The following is a 27,207-nucleotide window of genomic DNA, read 5'->3' as shown; positions in this document are numbered from 1 at the left end:
AAAACAGAAAAAGGACAACACTTTGGTTTCCCCAGTAGCAATGGATAGCTTTCCCCAGGTAGTGGAAATAGTGGTCAGTGGGACAACCAGGGTAACAGTGGAAACTCTACCGGGCAAAAGAGAAAGGGCCCCGTTGTCAGAGGAGGCAAAGAGGGCCAAAGAGGGAGAGTGATAGAAACTGTGGTAGACCAAGAGTGAACCTCTGATGGGCATTCACTTGACTGGCAGACTGGGACAGAATTGCAGCCCTGGACTGGGACCGACTTTATGGATTTTTTTTTTTTTTCAATTCCCATTGGGATTTGTCCCTGTGGACCCTATGGTCAGTCCAGTACCTCATTGTATATAGAGTTGCACTGTTTCTGAATATCTTTTCTACATATATATATATATATATATATATATATATATACACAGCCTAAGAGCTTTGGATATTTCAACAGACATGGTAAACTTGGATTTTTGGAAGAGCAGATGTGTGCCACTGTACCACATTTCTACAACTAATCTTATTTATCTATTTATTTTGTTTTGTACATTCTTTTGGTAAATCTGATTAATTAAATTAGCCATTTTTCTTGAGTAAAACCCATGGGAGTCTGTGCTTTTTGTACTTAAAAACAGGCAAACTAATGTGAAAAATAATAATAATAACTATAACAATAATAATTAACCAAACAAATAAGCATAAACTAAATTAATGAAAAGGTTTCAAATGAATTCAATCCACATGAGCCTACTATTGTTCTGTATGAGGAAGTTCCCTCTGTGACGTCATGTGGAGAACCCACATGCTTATTTGCACGAGAATTAAATGAATCATCACAGTCAACTGTAGCAATACGAATGATGAGGTTTTCCTGTGATACATTTCTTAATAGTGTGAAAATGTCTTACCTCGATGTTCTTACTTGCAACGTTCTTCACCACAGCAGGAAATAGCTCAGATGCATTTTTCCCTTTGGCAATCAGCTGGGAAAAAAATCAAACAATAAAACCATTTTATCCAACCATCTTATCACTGATATTAAACTCAACAGCTGAGAGAAGACACACGATAATGCTTATATTAATTTAAAAAGAAAGGATTTATGATTTGTTCAGTGTGTGAATTCCCATGATGCACTCACCCCGACGACCCTTTTCATGGCCTCCAGTTTGAGCGACTCTTTGTTGCTCTCCAACATCTCTTTAAGGTCTTCATTCCTGAGGACAGGAAACATTGTTGGTCTTATTAAGGTCAACATTAGAGAAGGTAAGAACCACTGAGGTGACTTGACTAATCAGTTTCAAAAGTTCGAGCCTGACCAAAGGTAGTGTGAAAGCTCTGTGTCTAACACATCTGTGTTAGCTTCACAGATTACAGAGTACACATGCAAGGGTCACGCTAGCTCCTATAGCTCTGTAGGAGTCAAGAGGTACACTGAAAAAGCACCCAACCAAACACAACAGCTGCAATTTCCATTAAAATTGCTCCAAACTCACATGATGACAATACCCATTCCTTTCCTAATGCTAATGTTAACATACAATGTTGTTGTAAAACTACACAGCAGGTTGTTTGTTCCACACAGAGGCTACACACTGAAAAAGGTCATGTTCAATTAGAAAACAAAATGTGAGACAGAGATACCAATGTAACCAATATAAGCAATCCATTCTATGTTTGTCAGCTGATCCACCGCTTTGGTCTAGACTGAAATATCCTAACAAATATTTTACTGATAATGAAATTTGATTTACACGTTTATATTCCCTTAGCAATTAACTGCAATAACTTTGGTGATCCCCTGACTTTTCATCTAGTGCCACTATCACGTAAAATTTGAATTGAATTGAATTTGTGATCATGTTAGCATGCAGACATTAGTGTTCGCTCACAACACTGCTGTACCTAGGTACAGCCCCACAGAGCTGTTAGCATGGCTGCAGATGTTAAGTCTTGTTTCAGTATCAACTGGTTCATCTTAATTCATTGGAATAAATGTCACTGAAAATCTATTAATCTTGCAGGGACATACTGATAAGTTAAATGGCTATACCACAAGCCATCTTTTTAAATAATAAATGTATTGTATTTTCCTATTTTTTTCACAACACAATAATCTTAACTCAAGTAAATCTCAATAGGCAAACATAACACTTTATACAAATAAGCAATCTTGAGTTCAGGCAATTTAGATTGGTTTGTGTGTGTGTGTGTGTGTGTGATTTACGTGCACACTGAACAGGACACTGTACGTTGGAAAAATCAACTGCTCGATACATTCGGGTGAACAAACTATGAATGGTGACAGTGTTTACGTTAAATGTAGGTTCTTTTAGGTAATTTTGCTACTTATATGGTGATATACTGTATATCTGCAAAAATAATGTGAAGATTAATTTTGGATTCATTTACCAGGTTAGACAGACGCAGAATACTAAACATTGAGAAAATAATTATTTCAAAATGTGATCTTAATATAGCTACATTTTAAACAATGGTCTTTTTTGAAAGACATGGCAAACTTTAGTGTCCTGCCAACCAACACTATGAGGATGTCAAAGAAGTTACAAAAAAAAAAAAAAAAAAAAAAACACAGTTAACAGCAGTCTGCAGAGTTAAACTGGTGGTGTGTGTGATCTTACTACAGTACCCGGCTTTGTTTGTCTCCTTGGGGCTACTGTTGGTGTGTGTGAGGGCCTGTTCTTCCTGACTCAGCTCGGTCTTCAGAGTGAGCTGTAAGTTCTCAGCAGACACCAGCGCTGTCCTCATAACTCCTGCTGCCTCCGAACGCAAAGAGAAACCAACATCCATGCCGGCTTTCCTCCACAGAAGCCCAAAAACACTTTCAGCAACCAGTACTCCTTCTGTTTGAGTGTGTGTGTGTGTGTGTGTGTGTGTTAGCCGTCTAAAAAAATAGAGTCCACAAACCCAACTGACTGTATTTCCAGCAACTCAAGAGTGAAACAGAACTCTGGTAATTACTTTTCCTCAGGCTGTGTGCCGTGCTCTCTTGGCTTTATTTACAGTTGTCTTTTCGTCTCGTTGTTGCTCATAACTGTCAAAGCTGGGAACGGTGGAAAAACAGCACAGGCTCCACTGGCTTTGTGCCTGTCATTCACTACTCCCTTCCTCTTCTCTAGGGCAAAAAAAGTCACAAGATGCCCCGCCAGCTCGCTAATGGCAAGTCATCCTTACACTTGAGGGTAGTGCCTGCTCACTCGAGTAAGACGTCTCTCTTTCTGCTGAGGTCCATATTCCTTCTATAACTACCTGCCAGTCAGCTGTGGTCCAGTTATATTAACCTGTTACTCTTCTCTTCTTATATATGTACATTTTCCTGTGGAAACTAGTCTATCTCACCTGCTCCCTGGCTGTGACTGTATGCAACTCTGCCTGTATGTGACTCTGGTCACTTCCCTCCGGGGGAAAAAGGAGGGCCTTATCTACACTGGTGGGTAAACACTGAGCTACTTTTCATCACCTCCACTGTACAATAATCTACTTTAGCTTGACACCACTGAGAGCACATACACTGCCAAGTTTGGCTGACAAGGCCAACAGGACAGGCCTACATCAAAGATAACTGTAGCAAGCTGAATGCCAGGAAATACCCCTGAACGTGTATGCAAGGATTTTGAAAAGGGGCATAATTTGCCTCCTATGCTTTCTGATCTGAGGGCCTGCCCAACTAATGATATTCACAAGCTGGTATCACACAATCAATGTCTTCAAGTGTCTTTACAGTGAAAATATCTACCAGCAGACATTTTCTCTGCTGGCAATCTTTTATAGCACAATGCTCTTCTTTTCTTAAGTTTAATGTTAAAGCACTGAATCATTAACTAAAATGTTAATGAAGATTAGAAGGTTGCCAACACCTTCACACAACACATTAAACAGACAAATATCTGCATCACTAGCCAGGTGTGATGCAGATATTTAGCATCACCAATCTTTTTTCCACCACTTCTGAAACCAATTATATTATTATATACATTTACCTATGGCAGTTTCCTAATGAATATCTATTATAAATGAGCTACATGTGCATCCATCTGATTTAATGCCAATATTATACGTGAGGACAAAACACATTTACATACATCGTCATAGTCATTATAGCAGCTCTGTACTTCACTGCAATTTGGGGGAAGAAACAAGCCAGTTTGTGTTTTATTTAGGCACTAAATCTGTCCTTCAACACACAGAGTAAGGTTTGCTGATGATCATACTCAACTCTTAACTTCAAACGTGGTATAAACATTACTCCCTCCTTATGAGCTAAATTAGCCAGTTACTTTGGATATTATCATAATATTATAATTTTGTAACTGACAGCTAATACAGCCAGAGGCAGGAGACTGATGAACAAGGTCCTTCTCCAGAACTGGATTAGGTTTGGCTTCCATAAAACATCCATAAAAAATGTATATGTACCATTTTTTTCTAGTGTAAAGTGTTGCATCTATCTTTCAGAGCACCGTGACCGATATTCATATGCAGATCATTGCTAAGACCACAGTGCCAGAGGGAAGGATGAGTGGTTTAGGTGGTTTAGTAAACATGTCCCTGAGTCAATATAATGTTAACCAATTCAAGGCCTGAAACCCTGTTTCGCTAACTGTTAGTTAGATGTGACATTTTATAGTAAAAATATTCTAAAAGTGTGAGGTATGTTTCTCTAGCAAAGGACTTCATCGTGGGCATGGAAAACCGATGTGGTTTGAACACTGAACTGCATACTGTCCTCCATTCAGCAATGAATGAATGAAGAGATGCAGTCACATTTTTCCTAAATTAATTTTTTTTTAAAAGCCAGAGCTGTATGACGCATTTTAATCCAGTATGTAATAAATAATTCTTCCAAATTTGGTTGCCTGTCTAAAATAATGATTAAATAATCTCAACACAAGGTCTATGAAGTAGCTGCCCTGAGCTTTCAATCATATCACACAATCCTCCTCAGTAGTTACGAGCAAAAACTGTAGTTTGCTTATGTCAGAAAAGGAGTAACTCACACTGTGAAACATAAATTATCTTGTAACAGGGGAAAAATAAAAGTAGCCTGTCCACCTCTGGTTTGGTCAAGGATGCCAAGAAGCCTGAGAACATACGTAAGTTCTTGTTAAAATATCTGAAGCCATCTCTCTAATAGTTTGTCAAAGTGAGCAGTCAGAAAACCTACTGTATTTTCAATTAAAAACATGCAGAAATAGACTTTTCATGGATTGTGATACTGCAAAACGTTTACTAGCTAATTATACCATAATGAGTAGCACATGGAAATATCTGTATTTACGTGTATGATTTAAAAAGTTATTTCAGAATAACAGTGTAGAATAATGTTGAATCTTAGAGTTGAGCTTGTTTTTCATTATCCGAGAGACAATGACCATAGCAACATAAATGACTGGAAAATCTAAATTTCCGACTTGTTTAACTGCTGCTAGTAGCCTGGAAAATAACACAACGTTAGGCAGTGAGGGAATGACGATGTTTTATCAAGTCAATCTGCAGTGTTTCAATCAATGTCTTGCCACATCAAACACTTCACACACACCTAATACCACCTCTTGATCAAGCTGGTACCAAAAAAAACAAACCTTGTCTAGTGTTTGAGAATAAAGTTAAAGATCAAAATCCTATTTTTAATGCAGCTCAGGTAAACACAGTGAATCCATACAACCAAAGCTCTCAGCCACAGTGAAATATCTCTTTAGTCACAGATAATAAATTAGTCACATGTTTCCATGCCTCGCTAGGCCCTGGCATAGAGCTCTCAGTCAGTAAGAAGAGGCCATTAAGACTACGGAACATTACAGGAATGTTGCTGTGCCCTTAACATGTGACAAACATTCAGCTATTACAAATAACAAATACACAACTTGATTTAATTTTAGCAGAACAAAACTCAATATGTTGTCAACTACTGAAACAAGCTGTGGCTAACTTAAATTAATAAATATGCAAGATTCATAAATGCAGAGAACATTATTATGTGACAGAGATACTTGCACTGGCACAGTGCATGAAGTAGGATGTACAGGCCTGGGCACTTGTGAATTGTGTCAGACAGACATGTGCAAACAGAAGCATCATTCATGCCCCTTGTATTCTCTTTCTGGTCATCCAGCTTGGCCTAGAGGTAGATAAACATATGACCTAGCCTTGCCTAGCTGGGTAGATGGTCATGTGAGACAGCTTAGAGGTTCACTTAGCATATTAAGCAACATTTAACACTTTGACAAATGAAAGTCATCAGTATAATAAAACTCCATCTTACATTTCATGGCTAGAAAGAGCTTGCTCAGAACAAAATGAGAAGCTGCAGTGTAACATGACACTAAAGCCTAGCAGATTTCAGGATATGTAATAAACACTCCACAACATAGTTCATGTTGGAAGGAGTACACAAAAGCCAACACTGAGTACTTAAAACTGACTGAGCAGCTTACTAGGTCTACACCTGGAGATGTGGTGTGGTGTGTAGTTCCTAACCCACTGAAAAAGCATTAAACCAAAGCAGCATAGATGTATAATCTGTGATTTTACAAGAAATTGCAAAATGCAAAGGGTGGTTACACTGATGAATGGCTGCCCTCTAGTGTCAGGTTTCTGGGATGAAACTCAAAACACATGATCAAAACATGCTGACAATCCAGCTTCAGTTTTAGAACACTGAAATGCTGAGTAAGAAAAAAAGGTTAAGATGGTGTAAAAGAGTTATTCTCTATGGCTGGATATTGGATATTTTGGTGTTTCGAACTAAAACAAGACATCTGAAGATCTCACCTTGCACTCTGAGAAATTTTGATGGTCATTTTTTTTTACTATCTCTTTAATTTTTTATAGATAAAATTGTTTTTATTTGATTAATCAAGAAAATAATTGGCAGTTGAATTAATAATGAAAATAAATATTAGTTGCAGCTCTAACTACATGCCTTATTGTCCTTCTATGTATAAAGCCTTAATCTAAGCAACCAAACAGTCTATTACAGATTTCTTTAAAGTGAGTTTTTACATCTTAACAGTGTGTGAATTACTAAATTGTCAAGTAATAATACACCTACCATACATAAACCCTGCATATGTCATGTGATATTGAACACAAATGAATTAATTAATATTTTACCACTAATATCTCACTAGTGGCTACAGGTGGAGTGATCCAGATTCATGTTAGTGTTTAACACATATCTCTGACAAACATGGTTACAGCACTTAACTCTCATTTAAAATATACCTTATAGTAGTAATTTTACACTGAATAATAAACATGGCAGGGCTCTCATAGATTTAAGATAAAAGAACATGTGTAAAAGGTAAGATCATCAGTACTTGTGAATTAGCATAAATTAAAGCAGTAAACCTCCTATCATAATCTAATTCAAACACATGTTGTTCCGTGAATTATGGGGTAAAAGCTAGATAATGACAACTCTAATGATCAGTAACATTTTGTAGTTCTCCACTGAAGACATGACTCTAAGGCATTTGAGGACAGTTTGATATGAGGCAGTCCAATCCACCTGCAGGCTGAGACATGAATGATTCCTCTAGATTCCCTAGGTTCCAATATGCATACAATTGCATATAACATAAAGCTACTCTGCTCAACAGCTTCATTCTCCATAGACACACTTTTTGTCTGCCTATCAGTACAATAAAGGAATGTAGAGGGTATGTAGTCTGGAACCTAAGTGTCATTCCCGCTGGCTCTGAAGAGAACCACTACTGTACCCTTTTTATGAAGCACTCTTTTCATTGGTTAGAGACTCACTGAGCTGCTTAAAAATTTGTTAACTGAAGCTCATCTGGAAGACTAATCAGTCTGTGTTGTTAAGATTAAGTTAGACCTGTCCCAATCCTATTTATAACTATACAAAGTTTACTGATTGTTGCATATTCTATATAAATGAATGAATTCAGGAGGCATTCATTTATTATTACTTAACTATGAAAAAAGTCAACTTTCAGAATGGCTTCCACAATCAAATCTTGAGGCCATCAGTGTCTGCAGCAAATTCATAAGTCAGTGGCAAAATATTTACTATATAATACGGGGGAAATCAGAGCAAATACTAATTTGAAAATCCATCCTGCCTCCTTTTCCAGGCTTTTCAGTTAAAGCTGACAGACCAAGTTAACAAACTTAAACATATTTAAAAAAGTGATTCTAATATTTGATTATCTGAACACCAGACTTTTTCAGGGTTTTGAAAGTTACGTAAGAGGGTATAGGTAGTGGATGGATGGAATGGACAAAACATATTTAAAATAAAATTTGTATCATTAACCAAACTTTGAATAAGGGGGTCAAAATGGCATTTAATTCTAGCTATAACTCACTGCTTGCTGATGTAATACATATATCATAATGACAAACGAAATAAGGTTCTGAAGGGTTATTTCATGAACATTTTGGATGCAAATTTCATTTTATTCTGTCGAGCCATTTTATAGAAAATGAATGCACGTAGATTGTAAAAATGTGTACATTATAAAAGAAAATGAGACTCACTTTCCATTCTGTCTAAACTACACAGCTCACACAATCCATTCTCCTCCTGAATATTTTTGAATCTACTAATTGCAACTGCCTAGTGGAAGAATACCAGCAAAGCAAGAAAACGACATACAACAAATGCATCACTGTAACTTTATATGCTAAAGCTTCCAAGACTCAAGGCTGGACAAAGCGGTCAATTGGTTGTTTTAAATTATATTGTGGTAATTTGTTGTAAAGTTGTGTTTTATCAGACTGCTTTAATTTACACAGAAAAACTCATACATGGTAGTAATTCTCCATCATAGAAGAACTCTAAGGTTGCACAAACAATTACTTACATTTTCAGTAAGTCTGACAATTTTCTTAATCAATGAATCACATGATTCTTCGGTGTGTAAAAGAACAAAATAATGACACATGCCCAACATTATTCTCAGAGATCCAAGTGAGCATATTCAAATGTCTTGCTTTGTCTGACCAACATTCAAGTACTATCATAGATAACAAAATGGAAATTAGTAAATATTGACATTTGGGAAGCTAGTAACAGGCTTAAAAAGTGGAATAAACAATTAATCAGTTATCACTAGTGGTGCTAACTACTAATCTCTTTAATATTGATCGGTTTTTGGATACATAGGGATTTAATGAAACAGCCATGTAACTTATAGTCGGAGGTCAGTAAGGGTCAAACAAGGAATTAATCTAGACTTGCTCTCCTTTATGAACAGGGGCTAAATAGAACAATTCAGTAGGTGTGTGGTATACACCAAAATGTCGTCTAAATAGTGATGACAGTTTGATATTTAACTGCACCCTGGCAAACAGCTAACCGTCATTCGCCATCACTGCCTGGCTTGTTGATGCTGCAGGGACAAGTCTTGGTGGCCTCTTTTCAAGTCAGCCACATTGAGAGCTAGTCCCATAAAGTTGACCGTAACCGTCTAACTTTAACGCAGATGGCCCGTGCTGACAGTGGACGGAACACATGTTGAGCTAGCTTACTTTTTAAAGTCAGCGCTGAAAAGTCCAAAGGCAGCCCCGGTGCTGGAGGAGGTCGGGGTGCTCTCCTGACCCGCTTCCACCGCTGCCTCCGCTCCTCCCTGGTCATTATACAAGGCAGACGTCGACATGCTCGATAAGTAAACGTATTCCGCTCTTCTTCCGAGCTACAAACTGTTCATTAAACGTGAGAATATGTTTGGAGCGTATAAAGTTCCTGCAGAACCAAACTTCACCGAGATTTCACCCAACTTTTTCACACGCAGTAGCGGAAGTGTGAGCTGGACAAGTTGGTGTCACATGACAGGGCTTCAGTTGCAGAGGGATCATAGATCTACTTCAACTAGAAAAGATTGTATAGTCATGTTTGATGAAACTACTTGTTTAGAATTTCTAGATCTATGGTCGAAACGCCCCGAGCCTTTCTGTTGCCAAGGTAACAACGTTTATACGGTTCATATCAGAAAGGGAAAAAAGTGAGCAGAAAATTGCGTATGCTAGTCATCCAGCGTATGTTACGTATATTTTTTTAAATTTTAATTAACCCCTGGGTGCATAGATGAGTTAAAGAAAATGTTATTCATATTTTTATGACTTAAATATTTCATCATGTCATATTCAAAGTGTTCCACAAAAATACCACGTTTGATATCCACTCACTGATTTTTTTTCTTTCCCTCTTACTTTCTTTCAGTAAATATATGAATTAAAAATGATTCATATTCACTTCCTATAAATACTTAGGAACCTTTTGCCTCAGCTCTTTTCATGCTGATTTAATGTATACAGTAATGACACACGAAACAAATTAATTGATATGTGAATCTATATCTGGCATAAGAGTACACAAGGCCCTAAGATGTAAAATTAAAGGTAGGCTACAAAAGCTCAGTGTCTGTAAATTTAGTTAAAGTTAGAAGAATAGACCTGATTTAAAAGTTTAAAGTGCGCTTACTTTGTTAGAGATAGATCACTGCGCAGTTTTGTTTTGTTCTCCAGGACGTGATGTTTCTTTACTTCCGCCTGGTTGTGTCACATTAGATCCGCTGCTGGTGACCAATCCACCGCCACGGTAGCGTCTCTGGACACAGTCCATACTTGACTTCACCTCCGACCGTGTCATCTCCTGCGCCTCTCCGCCTCTAAGTGAGACGGTGTTTTTTGTAGTAGCTAGCCTAAACTTTGGTTTAAAATATTAGCTTTGAGTCACATTTAAGGAGAAGGACTCAAACAAGGAGAATGTCGGATTTCGACAGCAACCCGTTCGCGGACCCCGACTTCAGCAACCCGTTTCAGGTAACGTTTGCTAGCTGAGGTAGCCACATTAGCTTTAGCTGCTGCATTATTTCACATTAATAACAGGATAGTCAGATAAGCAAGTCAGGCACTAGATAATCTGTACTAAACGGCCGTGATAAAGCTTCTTGCGGGCAAATACGTTAAATCACTTGTTGGCAGGCTTTACTTATGCTGTCACGGTACACTTTGGCTGACAGGAGTGACTTAACATGCAAAGGTAATGGGCAGTCTTGTGCTAGCGTTTCAGGTGTTATCGCTGATTGAGACTGAAGGTAGGCTGTTGGGTGTTTTGATCAAACCACATCATTCCACTTATTATACCATGTTCGCACCTCTCAGTTTTAACCAGTAACTATTAACTCAAGTACTGTCCTCAAGTACAAATCTAAATAACTGACACTTTACTTGAATATTTACATTACATTACATGACTTTATACTCATTACGCCACTACATTTCAGAGGAATATTTGTATTTCCACTGCAATTATTTGATGGCTCTCAAAATCTATCTTATCAGGTGACTATTGGAGTGGCCTGATCCCTGAATATGATGATCAGATTATTTTTGTGTTTTGAATACATCATCTTTGGCTTTAGGAAATTATACAAGTCACCTTTCATTTCATTTTCATTTTACAGACAATCCGTTAAATAACAGTTTACCTACACACCCCCTACAGAAGAAGTACTTCAACTTTTGATTTCTTTTATAAACATTTTGTTGATAATATCTGTGTACTTGTATGTATATAGGATTTAATTACAGACTTTTTATGAAGTATCTCACATTGTTGTTTTGGCCTTTCTATTTGAGTAAAAAATCTAAATACTTTATGCCACTACTGGTTTGAAAACTCCACATCACCATCCTTCCCTCTACAGGCTACAAGCAGTAAATAGATAGCAGTAGCTGTAGACTTCTGTTTAAAGTTGTTCCTGTTTTCATGCCTACATACATACATCTCTGTGTTGTAATAGACTGAGTACTGAATAGATAATTAAGTAAAACCCTGAAGTTAAGAGGTTAAATTCCCCCATAACTGACCAGAACTTAACCAGAAATGATAATACTAAGGGAATTAATCAAGAATTTTTTATCAAGATGTAAAGAAAAGATGTAATTTGAGTGACTCTTACAAAATATTTCTCAAAACAGAGAAGTACATGAGAGCAGATCATATAGTTGGTGTCTGGTATCCTTCATTATGCTGTTGGCTTTATTTTGGCCGCCAGCTATAGACAGTCTGATCTTTACAGTGTCCTGTCATGGTGAAAGCATGCATTTGATCATGTGCTCTACAGCACTTCAGTTCCTGCCTCCCTCAGCAAGTCTGCTCCACCTCATCATGTCAGGTGTAGGCCTGTCACAGTCCTGATACCACAGGCATTTTGCATAATTGTTAGAATCGTTTCCATTCATCTATATAAAAACAGCTAGATGAAACTCAGAAATGTCAAATCACTATTTCCACATCATTTCCACGTCATTTTTCTCCATTTTAGGTTTGACTGGCATCATTTCATTGTGCCCCCTGTTTCTGCTGTGGTTTAATCATAGACACATGAGCAGAGAATTAGCGCCACCAAGAAAACAATTGACAAATTAAGCAATAATGAAAAGAATTGAGAGTTGCAGCCCTGAGTTTCATTATGGATTAACATAACATTTTATGAAGATGTTATGCAAAAAAGCACATTTGTAAGATAAGTATAAAATGCTGTAATTAACTAATTAAGATACAGATGTTCCTCTCTATGAGTACATAGCCATAGTAACTGATTTCTCTCATTTTAGAGGCTTCAGCTTATTGCATAAACTTTAAGAATCCTTCCACCACTTTACACTCTCAGCATGTGATGGTGAAAGATGCTGACGGCACAGTTAGACCATACAGATGCACAAAAAGTGAATTATTCATTGGGCCCTCATTAACATACTGACATGACAAGTGAACCCCTGCTGTTCTGCCATTTTTCTGTCATTTGTTGGCTCGCTGTTTTTTTTTTTTTTTGCCTGGGGAGAGATGGAGATTTCTTCTCAACTCTGAGCTATCTTCAATAGTTCATGAAACCATATGGCGCCATCATGGTGACATGTGGTGCCAGGATCCTTGCTGGCGCCTATTCCTGTCAAATTTCATCACTGCCAGTCATGCATCAGATTGTTCATTCTGTTTCGGCTTATTTCCTTAGATGTGGGCTAATTACAGAAATTAGGCTCCAGTCTCAGTTAATAAAAAGCTCTGTATGGAAACCTTGATGTCACATTTGATTGTCTCTGTAGCTTAATCAAATGTTCAAATTTGCAGAGACTGTGTATTGCAGCTACACCTGTAAACACAGTACAGTAATAGCTCAACTCAACTTGTGAGATTTGTGCACCTGCTCATGCAGAACAATTCCTGTTTTATTTTCAGCTACTTCAGGATCATGGTGGATACAAGTTCACTAGTTTGTGTGTTGTCAGGTGACAGGAAATCCATAACCCTGAAATTGGTTTTCACACAGGCAGACATGCAACAGGTGGACCATGTGTGGTGACGATGAGCTATAGACGTGAAGATAAAAACTCTACACTTGGTGAATATGCATGTGTTTGTTTGGCTGTGCAGTAGGCAGCATTAAACTTTAAACACAACACACCCTGAAATATTTATGACCCCGGTCTGGTGACAAGTTGCACCCTGTGTGTGTGGCAGCGGAAGAGATGCCCCTAGAAATTTAAGAGTCAGAAAGACAGTGAGAGGACTACACTGAGACTGGATAAGGATAGCACTTCAGGAATACGCAGATTGGATGTTAATCTTGAGCTGCAATTTGAATGAAACTAGTGCCTGACTAGCTGACAGCTGATGGTAAGTTTACTATAAAAAGAAATGTATGAAAATGTAGCTTAAGTGATACCAGCAAGAACAGGAATTTACATGCAAGTAGAAGTGGAAGATACTAAACTATGTACTTCTTAAGTTTGACCTGTTACACAGTAGTTGAATACTGTAGTTGTACTCCAAATACTTCAATACTCCATACTTCAATACACTAAGAGTGTTATATTTCTTGTTCATATTCTATCGGAAGAATATGTCATGCATTAACATGCTAAGAAGTGTTTCAGTGTTGGCAAGGTTAAGCAAAGTTAATACAGCAGTATAATTTTATACAGTTTTTTCTGTATAGATGCATCATATTTTATGAACAAATTTATGTTTTATATGGAAAATCTTAATCTGAAAAGTAACTAACCATAGCTGTGAAATAAAAGCTATGTACTAAAAAGTACAAATTTTCCTCTGATGTGTAAGAGAGTAGAAATAAAGTGGCAAAATACTATATAGTCAGTATTACAGTAAATGTACTTAGTTACATTCCACCACTCTGAGCATTTTGGCTTCATCCTGTGGTTTACATGGTAAAACTGTCAGTCTAGGTTAGTCCTTTTGGAACAATGTTGTTTAAATATGCTTGTCTTGCAAATCACGAATGTGGTTAAAAGGATCAGAAGGTGCTTTACTGGCTTTTATGCATAGCGCAGCACACTAGAAACACACTGTTTCCCTTCTTATTTCTGTCTTTAGCAGTCAGATTCACCCCCCTTTTCTGTAACTCATGGACTTAGCTATTTATAGACATCTTCCTGCGAAAATTATTGGAATCATCCCGTCTTTGCCAGTATTGAATTATAGGCCTGTTGCGTTTTGAATAGAGGACTGTTTGTCCTTGATCTGGCAGAATAATGGAAGGTTTTTATACTTTGATGAACCATTTTTCTTTTACCTTTACAATTTCCACTGGTGTTCTTAGTAAAAACACAAAGATAGACCTATCAAGATTGTGGTAGTCTAGTGCCAGACTTATTCATGGCACTTTTGCTATGTGCTCATTTGAGATCTTTTTATTCTGTTTTATCAGGATCCATCAGTGACCCAAGTAAGACAGGCGGCTCCTCCTGGGTTGGAGGAGTACAATCCCTTCACAGATGCCAAACCAGTGAGTGCTTTTACAGATTATCCAGTGAGCTCACATATCAAATCATTTTGAAAAACATTCACATTCAGAGGTTTTATTTAGTTCCTTGTTATTTCTGTCTATCACATAATGCAATAGCATTGGAAATATAACAGCCACCATTTAATTAAAAAATGTGCTAAATGAAAAATAAGACAAATCCCTGAGCATGGTGTAAAAATCCCCTGTGCTCATCAGTTCTACATATTCTGCAAATCTTCAAGTCAGAGAGCTTTGTAGCTGTAATTTGTGATTGAACTGCACAAATTACTCAACAATGAGGAACTGGTGGTAATTCTAGTCCTGGGTTATTGTTTAGCTATTGTTCTCACACTTTAAAATTATTTATTAACTAGAACAAAAATAAGAATGAACCTTTTAAAATGCACTGTTCCACCTGTGGAGTGCTTTGGCCTTGGTAGTGCTGTTTTATGTGTGCTTTGGACTGAACCACACTCAGTCCTCACAAAACCTTGACAGAGTCTGCATTGTTTGAAAACTTTAAGTCTCCTGATTCTATCTGTGAAAAGCATTTTAGGATCCATGTATCACTGCAACAGCTGTCAACATAGAACTGATTCAGACTTATTGCTGTGGCTCCAAAGTTCCACACAAAAGGTCCCATAAGGGTCACCAGCCAAAAGCCACAAGATCAGAGTATGGATGGTCATTCTATATCTTTAAGAGTAGTATGTGTGACAAATAAAAATCTAAGCTCAGGTCATTTACTAGTTATTTTGAGCTCTCTATTTTTCATTTGCTGGAAAGGATCATGATATGTTGTTAAGGGCTAAAAAAAAAAACAGTAAGTAGATGATTTTGTTACACAGAGCTGTTAAAATACAGTACAGCACAGCAGATTTTGACCACACACACTCACCATTTTGAGAAAAATTGTTTCCTCATTTGGTAACATTTTAGACTCACCCCAGATTGTTGGTGATGTGTAAATTTTTGCAGCGTCACAGCATTGTCAGACTCTGTCAGTTGGAATGATAACAGGGTTTGACTATAAATGTGTATGTGTTTCCTCTATAGGCACCTGCAGGTATGGCACCCAAGACTGCTGCACCCACCATGAACACACAACCCGCCATCATGAAACCCACAGAGGAACCTCCAGCCTACTCGCAGCCTCAGGCACAGGTATTACTGACCACTGCTGGTCCTCTTACTGCTTAAAAAAAACAGCTGCTATTTCAGTAGCTTTATGCTCTACGGTCCCCTTAGAAATGGCAGGTTTAACAGACATGTCTTTATGTTGTCAACAGGATGATATTACTGTGTGTAGGTGTATGATTTAATCCAATATCACCAGCAGGTATTTTGACAGTATAGTAAAGCTGGTTTCATGCTGAGTTTGTGGACAGAAATGCAGCTCAGCAGGAAGCCGTCTGTATCTGTGACTGGGCTTTCTAACTCCAGGCCGACAGAGGAAATAACTTGTAACGCTGAATCTCGTTTGTAGGCAGACTCCTAGGAACATGTTGTTGTGATGTCTCTCCTCCTGCTGGTGCTCCCCCCTGTAGAGAATTGGATTTATTCCAAAAGTAGAAACAGAGAGTGAGCTGAAAAATAGTCAGCCAAACAGTCTGACACACAATATACACTCGTCTGCTTTTACCGGTGTATTGACATGTTTTCTTTTGCATGTAGGAGCAGACACGAGCAGCGGCTGAGCTCTTGAAGCGACAGGAGGAGCTGGAGAGGAAAGCTGCAGAACTGGACCGCCGAGAGAGAGAAATGCAGTCACTCAGTGCTTCAGGAGGTCAGCAGCAGACACAGGCATACAGCTGCACATCAGTACAGTTGCAACTAAAAATTATACTGTTTGGAAATCCACAGAAAAAATGACCTCTTCATCATTAAACAGCTCTTTTTATTGTTGGGTTTAACGAACCATGTTAGTGGTTTGGTTAAACCACTAACATGGTTTGGTTAAACCACTTTAATGAACACACACTCTTAACTTACCATAACTGGAAACTGGAAACAGCATCTCTGTCCAAAGGTAAAAAAATCCACCTGTTTCTAAAATGTTAGCAAATTAACTGTATCTTGTATGTTTAATCCACACACAAACAGAGATACAAAAATGGCATGTTGTGACTTTACTTTTAGTTTTACTTATCTTCTTGGCTGGAGGGAGTGACTTCCACAGGTCTTTTCATTACCATGTAGTCACCAGACAAGCAGCAGTGATGCCATGAAATAACTGCACCTGGCTAAGAAATGGCATTGTAGTAATAGTACTGTGATAATTAGTCAGATTTAAAGGTTTACCTTTGGACAGAGCCAGGTTAGCCGTTTCCCTCTGTTTTAGGGCTTTATGATAAACAAAGCTAATTGCATCCTGGCTCTAGCTTCATATTTAGTGCCCATACATGAAGGCTGATCTAATCAACTAATCCTCAGCAAGAAAGCAAATAAGCAGATTTCCCCAAATGGCAGATGTTTAAATTCCCAATACAGTAACCTGGTTACTGTAAAACCTATGTTTATGTACAGCTGGTCAGTAAATAAATTTCTCCTGTATATTGTCTTTTAAAGCTTTACAATCACTCACCAGCTCGTCTTGTATTTTCCTCTCAGGCAGGAAAAACAACTGGCCTCCCCTCCCAGAGAAGTTTCCTGTGGGCCCCTGTTTCTACCATGACATTACTGTGGACATTCCTGTAGAGTTTCAGAAGACAGTTAAGATCATGTACTACCTCTGGATGTGTGAGTAGTAGTTTTTATTCCCTTGTTATAATGTCAATGTCTGTCGATTCACCACATTCATGTTCCCCAGATGATGAATCCTTCAGACTTTGCTGATCCCCTGACTTTTCGTCTAGCGCAACCAAGCACAACATTTGTTGTTTTCAGAGAAATATTTTGAAAAGTGCATGTTAGATTTTGGTGAGATTACCATCAGCCTCAGCTGTATACAATGGTGACATTAACATTTAGCTCAAAGCACCGCTCTGCCTACACTCTCACAGCCCTGACTGTTGACTATTGTCAAAAGATACAGATTTAGTAGCAGTCTTCAAATACCTTTAATGTAATAAATGTTCTGGTTCCAGTTAATGTTATGTGTGTCTTTAAAAGTGTAGATCAGCAGATAGAGTTGTTCTGTGTGAGAAGATCATTTTCAGTCAGGGCTCTTTAACGAGACTAGCTGAGTTAATCAAATCTAATTGGCCATCTTTGCTTTTAAAGAACACAAAATCATTTTGTAAATTGCTATTAACTGGATTTTTAAAAATTATGTTATTAAAAAGATACTGAATTAGGGGTTAGATGAGAACATCATTCACTATTTCATATCACTATTTTCATCCCTCTACAGCCCTTATAGCTCGATCCTAATGGTGTTTAAAAATTATAATTCATGTCTGTGAATCAGGGAGTGAGAGGCTTTCAGTGGAATTCAGTAGCCACATGAAGAGGACATGTGGTGCAGTCATGTGGTCTGATGAAGTGACTTGGTCAGATGATTGCTTAAAGGCTGCTTTAGATACAGACTTCAGAGAGCAGTAGATACATTAAAGGCAATGATCCTTCCTCCCACATTTTTGTCCTTTAGTTTATTCACAGATTAGTGATTAGTGTAAGGAATTTCATACTTTTTGTTGGAAAGAAAAACAACAAGCTGGATCTTGTCTGAGCTCAAGCAGAGACAGATCTTGAGCACAAGTGTGTCCTTACCCCCCCACACTCCATTCTGTTATGTCAACCAGCAGGCTAATGTCATATTTCACATGCTGATGTAAAATCCACTCAGTTCCACTGACTCTGCTACTGTACACGTACAATGCCCTCACCGTTAGGACCTTAAGAACAAATGGTAAAGATGAATTATTAAGTAAGTGTGTGTGTGTGTGTGTGTGCTACTTTCTTAGATCTGCACATTGTTACATGTTGAAATATTAAGCATCAGTGTTTCCTCCACTTCCATCATGAACTCAGCTTGGCAGGACACTGGACACTGGACACTCCTGCATGAGGCAGCTAAAGGCGTTCCTCTAGTAACACACCAGGGCTGCCACACTGTCCCACTTTCACTAAAAGCTCCATCCAGATATTTACTGTATTTTCTCTCTTTCTGTTCACACTTCAGTTCATACTGGGACGCTGCTTGCTAACATGGTCGGCTGCCTGGCCTGGTTCTGTGTGGATGCAGGGCGTGGGGTGGACTTTGGCTTGTCCATCCTCTGGTTCATGCTCTTCACACCCTGCTCCTTCGTCTGTTGGTACAGACCACTTTATGGAGCATTCAGGTGAACAGCACACAAATATATTTGCAGAAAAAAAATGATCTTCAGGCACTCTTAGGCAGAACAAGGAAAAGGGTTACATTAAGTAAATTTGAGTAAATAATATTACATCACAATAGAATAACCAACAAATACAGAAAGCATAGCTGTCACAATGAGATCAATTTTTAAAATCTGTTAATGTAAATTATACAAATGTGTTTACCTTGGATGTACAAATAAACACTACCACTGTGTTCCTCTTTTTCTCCTCTCTGTAGGAGTGACAGCTCATTCAGATTCTTTGTCTTCTTCTTCGTGTACATCTGTCAGTTTGGCATCTACGTTCTTCAGTGTATTGGCATCACTGGTTGGGGCGCCTGGTAAGAAAATGACACATGAAAGTGCACAGAAAAGAAATATTTTAAACAGTTTTGTTCATTTTCAATGTCACTACCTTTAGGGGTGAAATTAGTGTCATTGATTATAACATGGTTTTAGTGTCTTAGTGCTGTGATTTAAGAGCAGTTAAGAGCAGTTGCTGAAAAGACTCGAACAAAATTTAAACTGATAACACTCCCTCATGTTTTACATTGGTCTGTTTTTGTTCAGATAATGTTTAAAATACTGATATCAAATATGCATCTATATTGACTGACCTTTGACCGGTTAACTGAATGTATTGCTGACCATATTTCCCATATCCTTAAAGTTTCTTATTGTCAAAAAAATCTTATGAAAAGACCAAACCCAACAATGTGTTAGTCATTCTCTAAATATTTTCTATCCACCCTTTGTGTGGTACTCAGCCCCACACCCTTTTGTTCCTATTGAGCAAATAAACTTTTTAACACGGCAGGTCAGAAATGTATACTCATGTAACAGTAATTTCCTACAACCAGTGGGCACATTTTTATCAAAAAGGATGTTGTTGGGGACTATTTTCAGCAGCGGATTAATCCATGTTTGGTGCTCTGGTGAGTAGGATGGTGTATGTGGGATTGAGTCAATGTAAACTACAGTGGGAGTGTTCATGGTAATGATGGTGTCACCCAGTGAAACCATGTGGCTCACTGAAGTTTATGACAGAGGAATATAGGATATTCAGGCTTTGATACACTCACAATACTTGTTAGCCAAATCAGTTTATCATTAGTTTTGGTCTTTTCATGGTATTTGTTGACAGTAAATAAAATACAGAAAATCACCAAACATGCCCTTTAATGACTTTGTTGTTCCTAGTGGGTGGATCTCAGCTCTGACTGGCTTGAATCGCAGCATCCCAGTGGGCATCATAATGATCCTCATCGCTGCTCTCTTTACCGCACTGGCTGTCATGTCCCTCATCATGTTCAAAAAGGTACAGCAGACACACAACAAGCCCAGAAGATACTCAAGTACAGGCTGTTACTTGCCTGTTCAGCTTTAAATCATCTTTTTTTTTTTTCCCCCTCCCCTCCTCTCTCATCTTCACCAGGTCCACGCGATGTACCGTACCACTGGTGCCAGCTTCGAGAAGGCCCAGCAGGAATTTGCCACAGGCGTCATGTCCAACAAGACGGTCCAGACGGCCGCCGCTAATGCCGCCTCCAGGGCTGCACAAGGAACCTTCAAGGAGCAGATCTGATTGGCCTAGAGAGGCCACTCATCTCTCCGTCCAACCCTCCCTCCCTCCGTCTTCTGCTCATAAGTGCAGCACCCAGATTCCACTGAGCCAATTGCCCTGTTTGAACACATGGAGAGTCCCGCAGCCTTCTGACAATATCATAGTGGTTTATGTAAGGGCACTACAGTCACCTGTGATCTGTAGTGTCTGAGAAGAAAAAAACACTGCATAGATCTTTCAAACAGGGTCATGGTTCTCTCCTGCTGTCCTACTCTGTATGCCGTACACTCTCATCTCTGACTCTGGGAACCCCTCATCTGCGCTGCACCCCCACCACTCAACCAGCATGCTCAACTTTTTCTGTGTGAGTTTGTGTGTGTGTGTGTGTGTGTGTGTGTGTGTGTGTGTGTGTGTGTGGCCAGCTAAATGAATGTTTGTGTGCTTAATTTAAATGTCGGTGCCGCCTCAACGCCTGTCTGTTCTGTATAGACAGATTGTAATGTAGCTGAACCAAGTTACCTGGGCATTTCCCACCATCAGCCATCTTAGAAGTTCTGTGCACCCTGTGTGTTTGAGCCTTTACTTAATTTATCAACCTAATCACTACTTCCTATTTTTAAAATTAATTTATTATTGGACAAATGGAAGTCATCTAGTACTCTCTAGTTGTCGGTGAATGCACACGAAGCAGAATTCTTGGATTTATTTCGCTGTTTTCCACGAGTACATAACTTAACACTGCTGCCCCCCGGTGGAGGGACTTTATTGTTGAAGATGAATGCTGTGCATTCCAGTTCACTGCCTTGCCTTCTACTTTTTTCTTTCCTCAGATTTGGGTTTTAGACAATGTGTAGTTTTAATCCTTAAAGTGATGCTTCACCCAAAATCTCATCTGTTAAGTATCAGACACTCACTCCTGTATACTACAGAGCTTGTTAACTCATCAAATAATCTAATCTCTTATTATACTGATGAATCAGTTACTACTCAGTTTTTTTCTATCACAATGTGAGATCCATCCATCCATCCATTCATTATCTATACCGCTTATCCGTTAAGGGTCGCTGGGGGGCTGCAGCCTATCCTAGCTGTCATTGGTATACAGATCGCCAGTCCATTGCCGGGCCAACATATACAGACAAACAACCGATCACACTCACATTCACACCTACGGCCAAGTTAGAGTTCTCAGTTAACCTAACCTGCATGTCTTTGGACTGTGGGAGGAAGCTGGAGTACCCGGAGAGAACCCACGCAGGCACCGGGAGAACATGCACGAAGAAAAGCCCCGAGCTCAAGTTGGGGCTCGAACCCGGAACCTTCTTGCCATGAGTGCTAACCACTGCAACCACCGTGCAGCCCCACAATGTGAGATGATGACGAAAAATGAAATACATTCAAAGTGCTGTACAGACCATCGTGTAGGACAGAGAAAAGATCAATCGCTCACATTCAGTTTTAAATGAAGCTCAAAGATGATGCTTTCGGTCATACTTACTCAAAGCAAGTATATATGCAACATAGTGACCGTATGGAACGATGAGGAAAGGATGAGTACGCTATAAAAGTGACCCTTTTCAACCCTAAACAATTATCAATTTGAATTTATTTTAACCAACTGAATTCAAGCTCATCAGAGCCATTGTTCTCTCTGATTTAGCAAATGACAGATCTTCAACAGCCACCTCTCCCACTTTCAAACAGTGTTTGATACTCAACATTTTCTCATTTTGGGTGAAATATCACTTTAAAGCTCGCTCTCAAGTATCTTTGTTTGAAATCTTTTGCCTATAATGATCGACATATCCATTGTGAAATCACACCAAGTTGCACTTTAAATCGTCATTAGATTCTTGTCTGGTGGAGAGGAGGTTTCTAATAAATGGCCTCACGCCTTCCTGTTCATTCATTTAGATGCTTAATTCATACACGTAACATGCACCAGCTGAGTTCAGCATAGTTTTTACATCCAGCCTACCTTTGGTGTCGTTTCCTCAGACAGACAACTACTGAATGACACTGTTCACACACACTAAGAGATCCACTATTCTGTATATACAGCTGCATGTTTATACAGTTTTGAAGAGGAAAGTTGAACTTGTCTCCAGCTCCTCTGTGTTCTGGAGATTTACCTCAGTTGTACTCAGGATGTACTCTTCACTTGCATGACGAGGTTAAACATTATACCAGATTGTACAAAATTAGACACAGACTGGCTCCTGGAGTTAAATATATGTGCTGTAAATTAATATATTGTAATGAAAATCATTAAAAAGATGACAAAAATGGCCAGTAATGTTGATGTAATGTTCTGATAATTGCTCGCTTATTCATAATTTTAGAATTATGAATTGACTATCACTGAACTCAACGCAATCAAAATGCATCCAATCAGAAGACAGGGTCATTCTTGTTAGTCTCTTTAATTTTCAGTATGTGATCTTTAGAAATGTTCAAATGCGCTTTACCTGCTGAAATGTCTTTGAATGTGTCTTTTTCTAAATAACGTATGAGTTTGTGTTGCATCAGTGAGAGCTGCAAAGCGGTTTGTCACTGTCCGAATGTGTCTGATTTCTCTTTCTGTCTGTTGTGTCTCATTTCTAAGCCAGTTAAACCTTTGTGAGTGTGTGATGTCTAGGAGTGTAAATAAAGGGGAAATTGGGCCTTTTAAGTCTAAATCTGTGTGCAGGGCAGAGTCTGGGATCCTTCTTGACTTCCTGGAGAGGGGGGCTTTTCTATTTTTACATCTGTTGAGGCTTCCTGCAACATGCCTTGTTTTGCTCTCTGCTCTTGTTGCCTTTTTTAATTTCACACTGGCTTAATTTAAACCAGTACATGTGTATGCCGAAGTACATGTACTGTATGTACAAAGCAACATGAGATTACTCCTTCAAAAGATTTCTGCTGTTATCTTTGATTTGCTTATAAAACAAAAATATGATAATTATGAGAAAGGCGTTAGACTGCAATGCAATGTGAACTGTGTGATGTACTATAGATGGACTGTGGCTTTACGCTGTGCTTTATAATTAAAATGGCATGTGGTAGAAACAATGAGAATGAAATTAAACTTTTCATAAGCATCTCTTAACAAATACATTTTAATGACATTATTCAGAAAAATAGTAGGGATGTTTGTATATTTTGTATGATTTCCAGGTGGTCTACGGTTTGCTCTAAATTTCAGTGTAATTTGAAGATGCACTCTGGTTTCACCATCAGTCGCATGTTGAGTAGTTTGAGTTTTGTATATTTATTGTATTAACACTGAATAAAATTCTTCTTCTGTACATGTTTTATTGTTTCTCTTATATTTTGTTTTGTGTGTGGTGTAAACATCCTTTACATTCTTTTCAGACAGAAACCCACGCTCTGTGTGGATTAAAATGCAGAGTATGTAAGAGGGTTGTACCAGCAGCTGAAAACCACATGAGGTCAGCAGTCATCAAAGAACATGAAGTTCATATCACTGCAGACCTGTTGCAGATTTCACCTACTTGTTCTAGGTGAATAGTCAGGAGTCACATTAACAATAACTGCCAATCAACAACAGAATCATTTCAAAAGCTGCAAATATTTTAATTAACTTTTGTTTCTTTGCATGTTCTTACTGTGCCTGCGTGGGTTCTCTCCAGGTACTCCAGCTTCCTCCCATAGGCCAAAGACATGCAGGTTAGGTTAATTGGTCAGTCTAAATTGCCCCCAGGTGTGTATATATGTCAGCCCTGTGATGGACTGATAATTCCTCCAGTGTCAGCATGGATAGGCTCCAGCCCCCCGTGACCCCTAAGAACAAGAGGTATTAATAATGGAAGGATGGAAATGAAAAAGTCACTTGCACAGTGTCTAACTGTTAAAAAAAAAAAAAAATCAGTAAGAGTTGGTTTGAAGTATGAAATGATACAATGATGACTAGAAATGTCATAAAATTAAATGGATTATCAATACATACATACATACATACATATAGGACTGCTTTTTGGGACTAGTCGCAGTCATAGTACTGCTTATGGTATCTGTGTCAGTAAATCATCAACTGAGGACACTCCCTTCTGGCAGGAGGTTGCGGTTCCCCAAAACCAAGACCTCACGCCACAAGAACAGTTTCTTCCTGTCTGCAACTGGGCTCCTCAACAAGATCTAGCACCTCCCCCACCCCCTTCACTCTTTTCATTTACTATAACTGTCCTTTAGCACCAATATACCAAGACAAATTCCTTGTATGTGCAAACTTACTTGGCAATAAAGTCTGATTCTGATTCTGAACTGTATACATATCACATCTTGGACATCATGGAAAGCAACCACTGAGCTATAAAGTCACTAAAAGCACATACTGCACTACACTGAAGCCATAAAGACACTGATAAGCATCGCTCTTTTTTTTCACTGAGCCTCAATCATTAACCCACGTCATTTTGTAGTCAAGTTTTTCAACCTTTTCTCACTTCACATGCAAGAAACACTCTGCAATGATGCATACAACACACAACATTTACAAATCATCTTATTTGAGAAATTCTTTGCACATAGCTGCCAATTCAGATCCCAATTGAAATAGTTACTACAACTACTGAATATGTTTAAACTACACAACAAAGAAAAAATCCTGTTTTACCACAGTGTGTGAAAATTGATGGGCTGTTTTCTCAAATACTCCAACCAGGCCATCTGGTACCAGCAGTCATGCCAAGGTCAAGATCACATTTTGTCACCACTCTGATGTTTGATGTGAACATTAACTGAAGCTCCTGACCTACTGCACTGCTGCCACGTGATTGGCTGATTGGATAATTACATCAACAAGTAGGTGCACAGGTGTTCCTAATAAAGTGCTGGTAATTCATCTTAACTCAGTGCTTCCTGATTACTACCTTGACTTGTCTCCTGTGTCTTACTCATACTCACTTCCTACATAAACATTGTTCACTTGTGTTTTCTTCATTTGTATTATAAATAAATCTAAAGAGAGTTACCACCCTAGCAGATACACTTGTTTTAATATATGACTGTTTTGCAGAGCTGTTCATAGTAGCCATGGCAATAATAGACCTGTTAAATAAGCCATATAAAATATATACACTCTAAGACCATGTCAGGACCAGGTGCCAAGTCCTTCAGCCCCCTGCTCAAACGATCCTGTGTGAAATAAAGCAGAGCAACACTCTCGCAAAAGAGGAAACTGGTAGCAGACCCAATTCACTGCCAACAGGAAGGGGCACAGAGGAAGAATAACAGTCTCTTGCAGACTCAAGGGCTTCTTTTCTTTAATGCCTTTCATCCATTTCAGGAGTGTGTGAAAACAGCAGCACTCTCTCCGGGCTGTGTGTGACATGGTCTTCTTCTGGTTGTCAACTGCTCTGCTCACGGCCTCAGATATTGTGATAATGTATGTGATTCCATGTGCATCATAAGGTGAAAGCCTACAGTGAGTAAAAATGTAGTTTAGAGGAAATGATGCTGGGAAATGTGGGAAGTATCCTTTACTCAAACACGATCAAACCAATAATAATTTTCACAGATTTCCAAATTTACTGATTGTTGAGATTTCAGATCTTTATGTTGTGTTTATGTTGTTTTTTTTATTTAATGATAATTTTTGATTTTAGATGTTATTGTTCTTCTTTTTTTCCATTTCTTTGTTCCATTTAAATTCAACTAAATCTATCAGTTTTATTATTCTTGACTTGATAGACAGTCTGCTGTTACATTCCCATGAATCCAACTTATTTGCAATTCATATTGCTCTCCTCTGTAGTAAATATAGTAGATTTAAATGTGTGTCTTTCCCCACACCTCTATGTTTAAACTAAAGTATGGCCCATTAAGAGAAATTCAACATTTGATGTTTAACATGCTCTTTGCTTTTTGGACAGTTCAACTGATACTGCATTGGTACTGTACTGTGTTGTAGAGTACCAGTGTCAGGACCTTAATTTTTCTTTCACCAAATAATCCAATTCTGCTCAACAATTCCTGAGCGTTTAAAGCAAAGACAACATTTTGTGCCACTTGAGAGCAGCAGAACAAACTGTAAACACAACACTGACATATTATCATCTCATGAGATTGATGTGGTTAGCCAATAGTTGCCTGTTTACACATCCAGCAGACATGGAGCAACATCATCATTCACTGGGAGTTGTGTTTCTGGCCACCTGATGAATCTAAGTCCAATATTTACTCTCCTTTTAGCTTTGTTTTGTTTTCCACCACCTCCTGAGAAAAATATCTGGTGCTGTAGCTGCTAAACGCTCCACTGTGTTCACCAGCAAATCACATAACATACAGAGTGTGTGTGCTGTTTGGTGCTGAGCAGGTAGTTTACAGAGCTTTTTGTCTGAAAACAGCTGCGTGCCGTGGCGGACGCTTTGAGAGCAGGGAGACTGAAAAAGTAAAGTTGTTCGGGTCGGACAGAACAATGAGCTACACCTCACTGTAAAGCTCTGTAAAGCTGAGGAGAGCTGCAGATTCAGGTGATGATTCTCTGTAGGTTTCACATTGTTTTCACACTGACATTTGATACAATATTATTATGAGAAAAGATACTGA

The 27,207-nt window shown here is 38.5% G+C and overlaps 2 protein-coding genes and 1 long non-coding RNA gene across 46 annotated transcripts in view; 1 reads left to right on the top strand and 2 right to left on the bottom strand.

The window, feature by feature from the left end:
* ap3b1a (adaptor related protein complex 3 subunit beta 1a) overlaps nt 1-9,799 on the bottom strand; it is a 118,622-nt gene extending 108,823 nt beyond the window's left edge. For 5 of the 44 annotated variants that reach the window (XM_051073052.1, XM_051073036.1, XM_051073055.1 and 2 more), the window contains exons 1-3: nt 2,640-3,077; nt 1,131-1,206; nt 898-972 (exon numbers count right to left, since the gene is read on the bottom strand). In XM_051073052.1, coding sequence (XP_050929009.1) covers nt 898-972; nt 1,131-1,206; nt 2,640-2,800 — 312 coding nt within the window. In that variant the 5' untranslated portion in view covers nt 2,801-3,077. Of the gene's footprint in view, nt 1-897; nt 973-1,130; nt 1,207-2,639; nt 3,129-9,505 lie in introns of those variants that run through there. The other 39 variants (XM_051073035.1, XM_051073041.1, XM_051073044.1 and 36 more) reach the window with 23 other exon arrangements.
* Nucleotides 9,800-10,531: 732 nt separating this feature from the next.
* On the top strand, nt 10,532-22,504 carry LOC108895447 (secretory carrier-associated membrane protein 1). Its single transcript, XM_018694278.2, has 9 exons — nt 10,532-10,798; nt 14,713-14,790; nt 15,847-15,954; nt 16,465-16,576; nt 17,401-17,529; nt 18,914-19,073; nt 19,331-19,432; nt 20,292-20,409; nt 20,527-22,504. The coding sequence occupies exons 1-9, from the start codon at nt 10,742-10,744 to the stop codon at nt 20,674-20,676; spliced, it is 1,014 nt and encodes a 337-aa protein (XP_018549794.1). The 5' UTR covers nt 10,532-10,741; the 3' UTR covers nt 20,677-22,504.
* LOC108895449 (uncharacterized) lies at nt 19,338-25,430 on the bottom strand. The gene is made up of 3 exons (XR_001962960.2): nt 25,274-25,430; nt 24,267-24,441; nt 19,338-19,429 (listed from the first exon to the last, which is right to left on the bottom strand). It is a non-coding gene; the product is annotated as an uncharacterized LOC108895449 (long non-coding RNA).
* Between the last annotated feature and the right edge of the window lie 1,777 nt (nt 25,431-27,207).

The sequence above is a fragment of the Lates calcarifer genome, linkage group LG9, assembly GCF_001640805.2.
Source record: "Lates calcarifer isolate ASB-BC8 linkage group LG9, TLL_Latcal_v3, whole genome shotgun sequence".
Taxonomy (NCBI): Eukaryota; Metazoa; Chordata; class Actinopteri; family Centropomidae; genus Lates; species Lates calcarifer.
The sequence above is the reverse complement of the archived record's forward strand: the minus strand, read 5'-3'. Positions and strand labels throughout refer to the sequence as shown.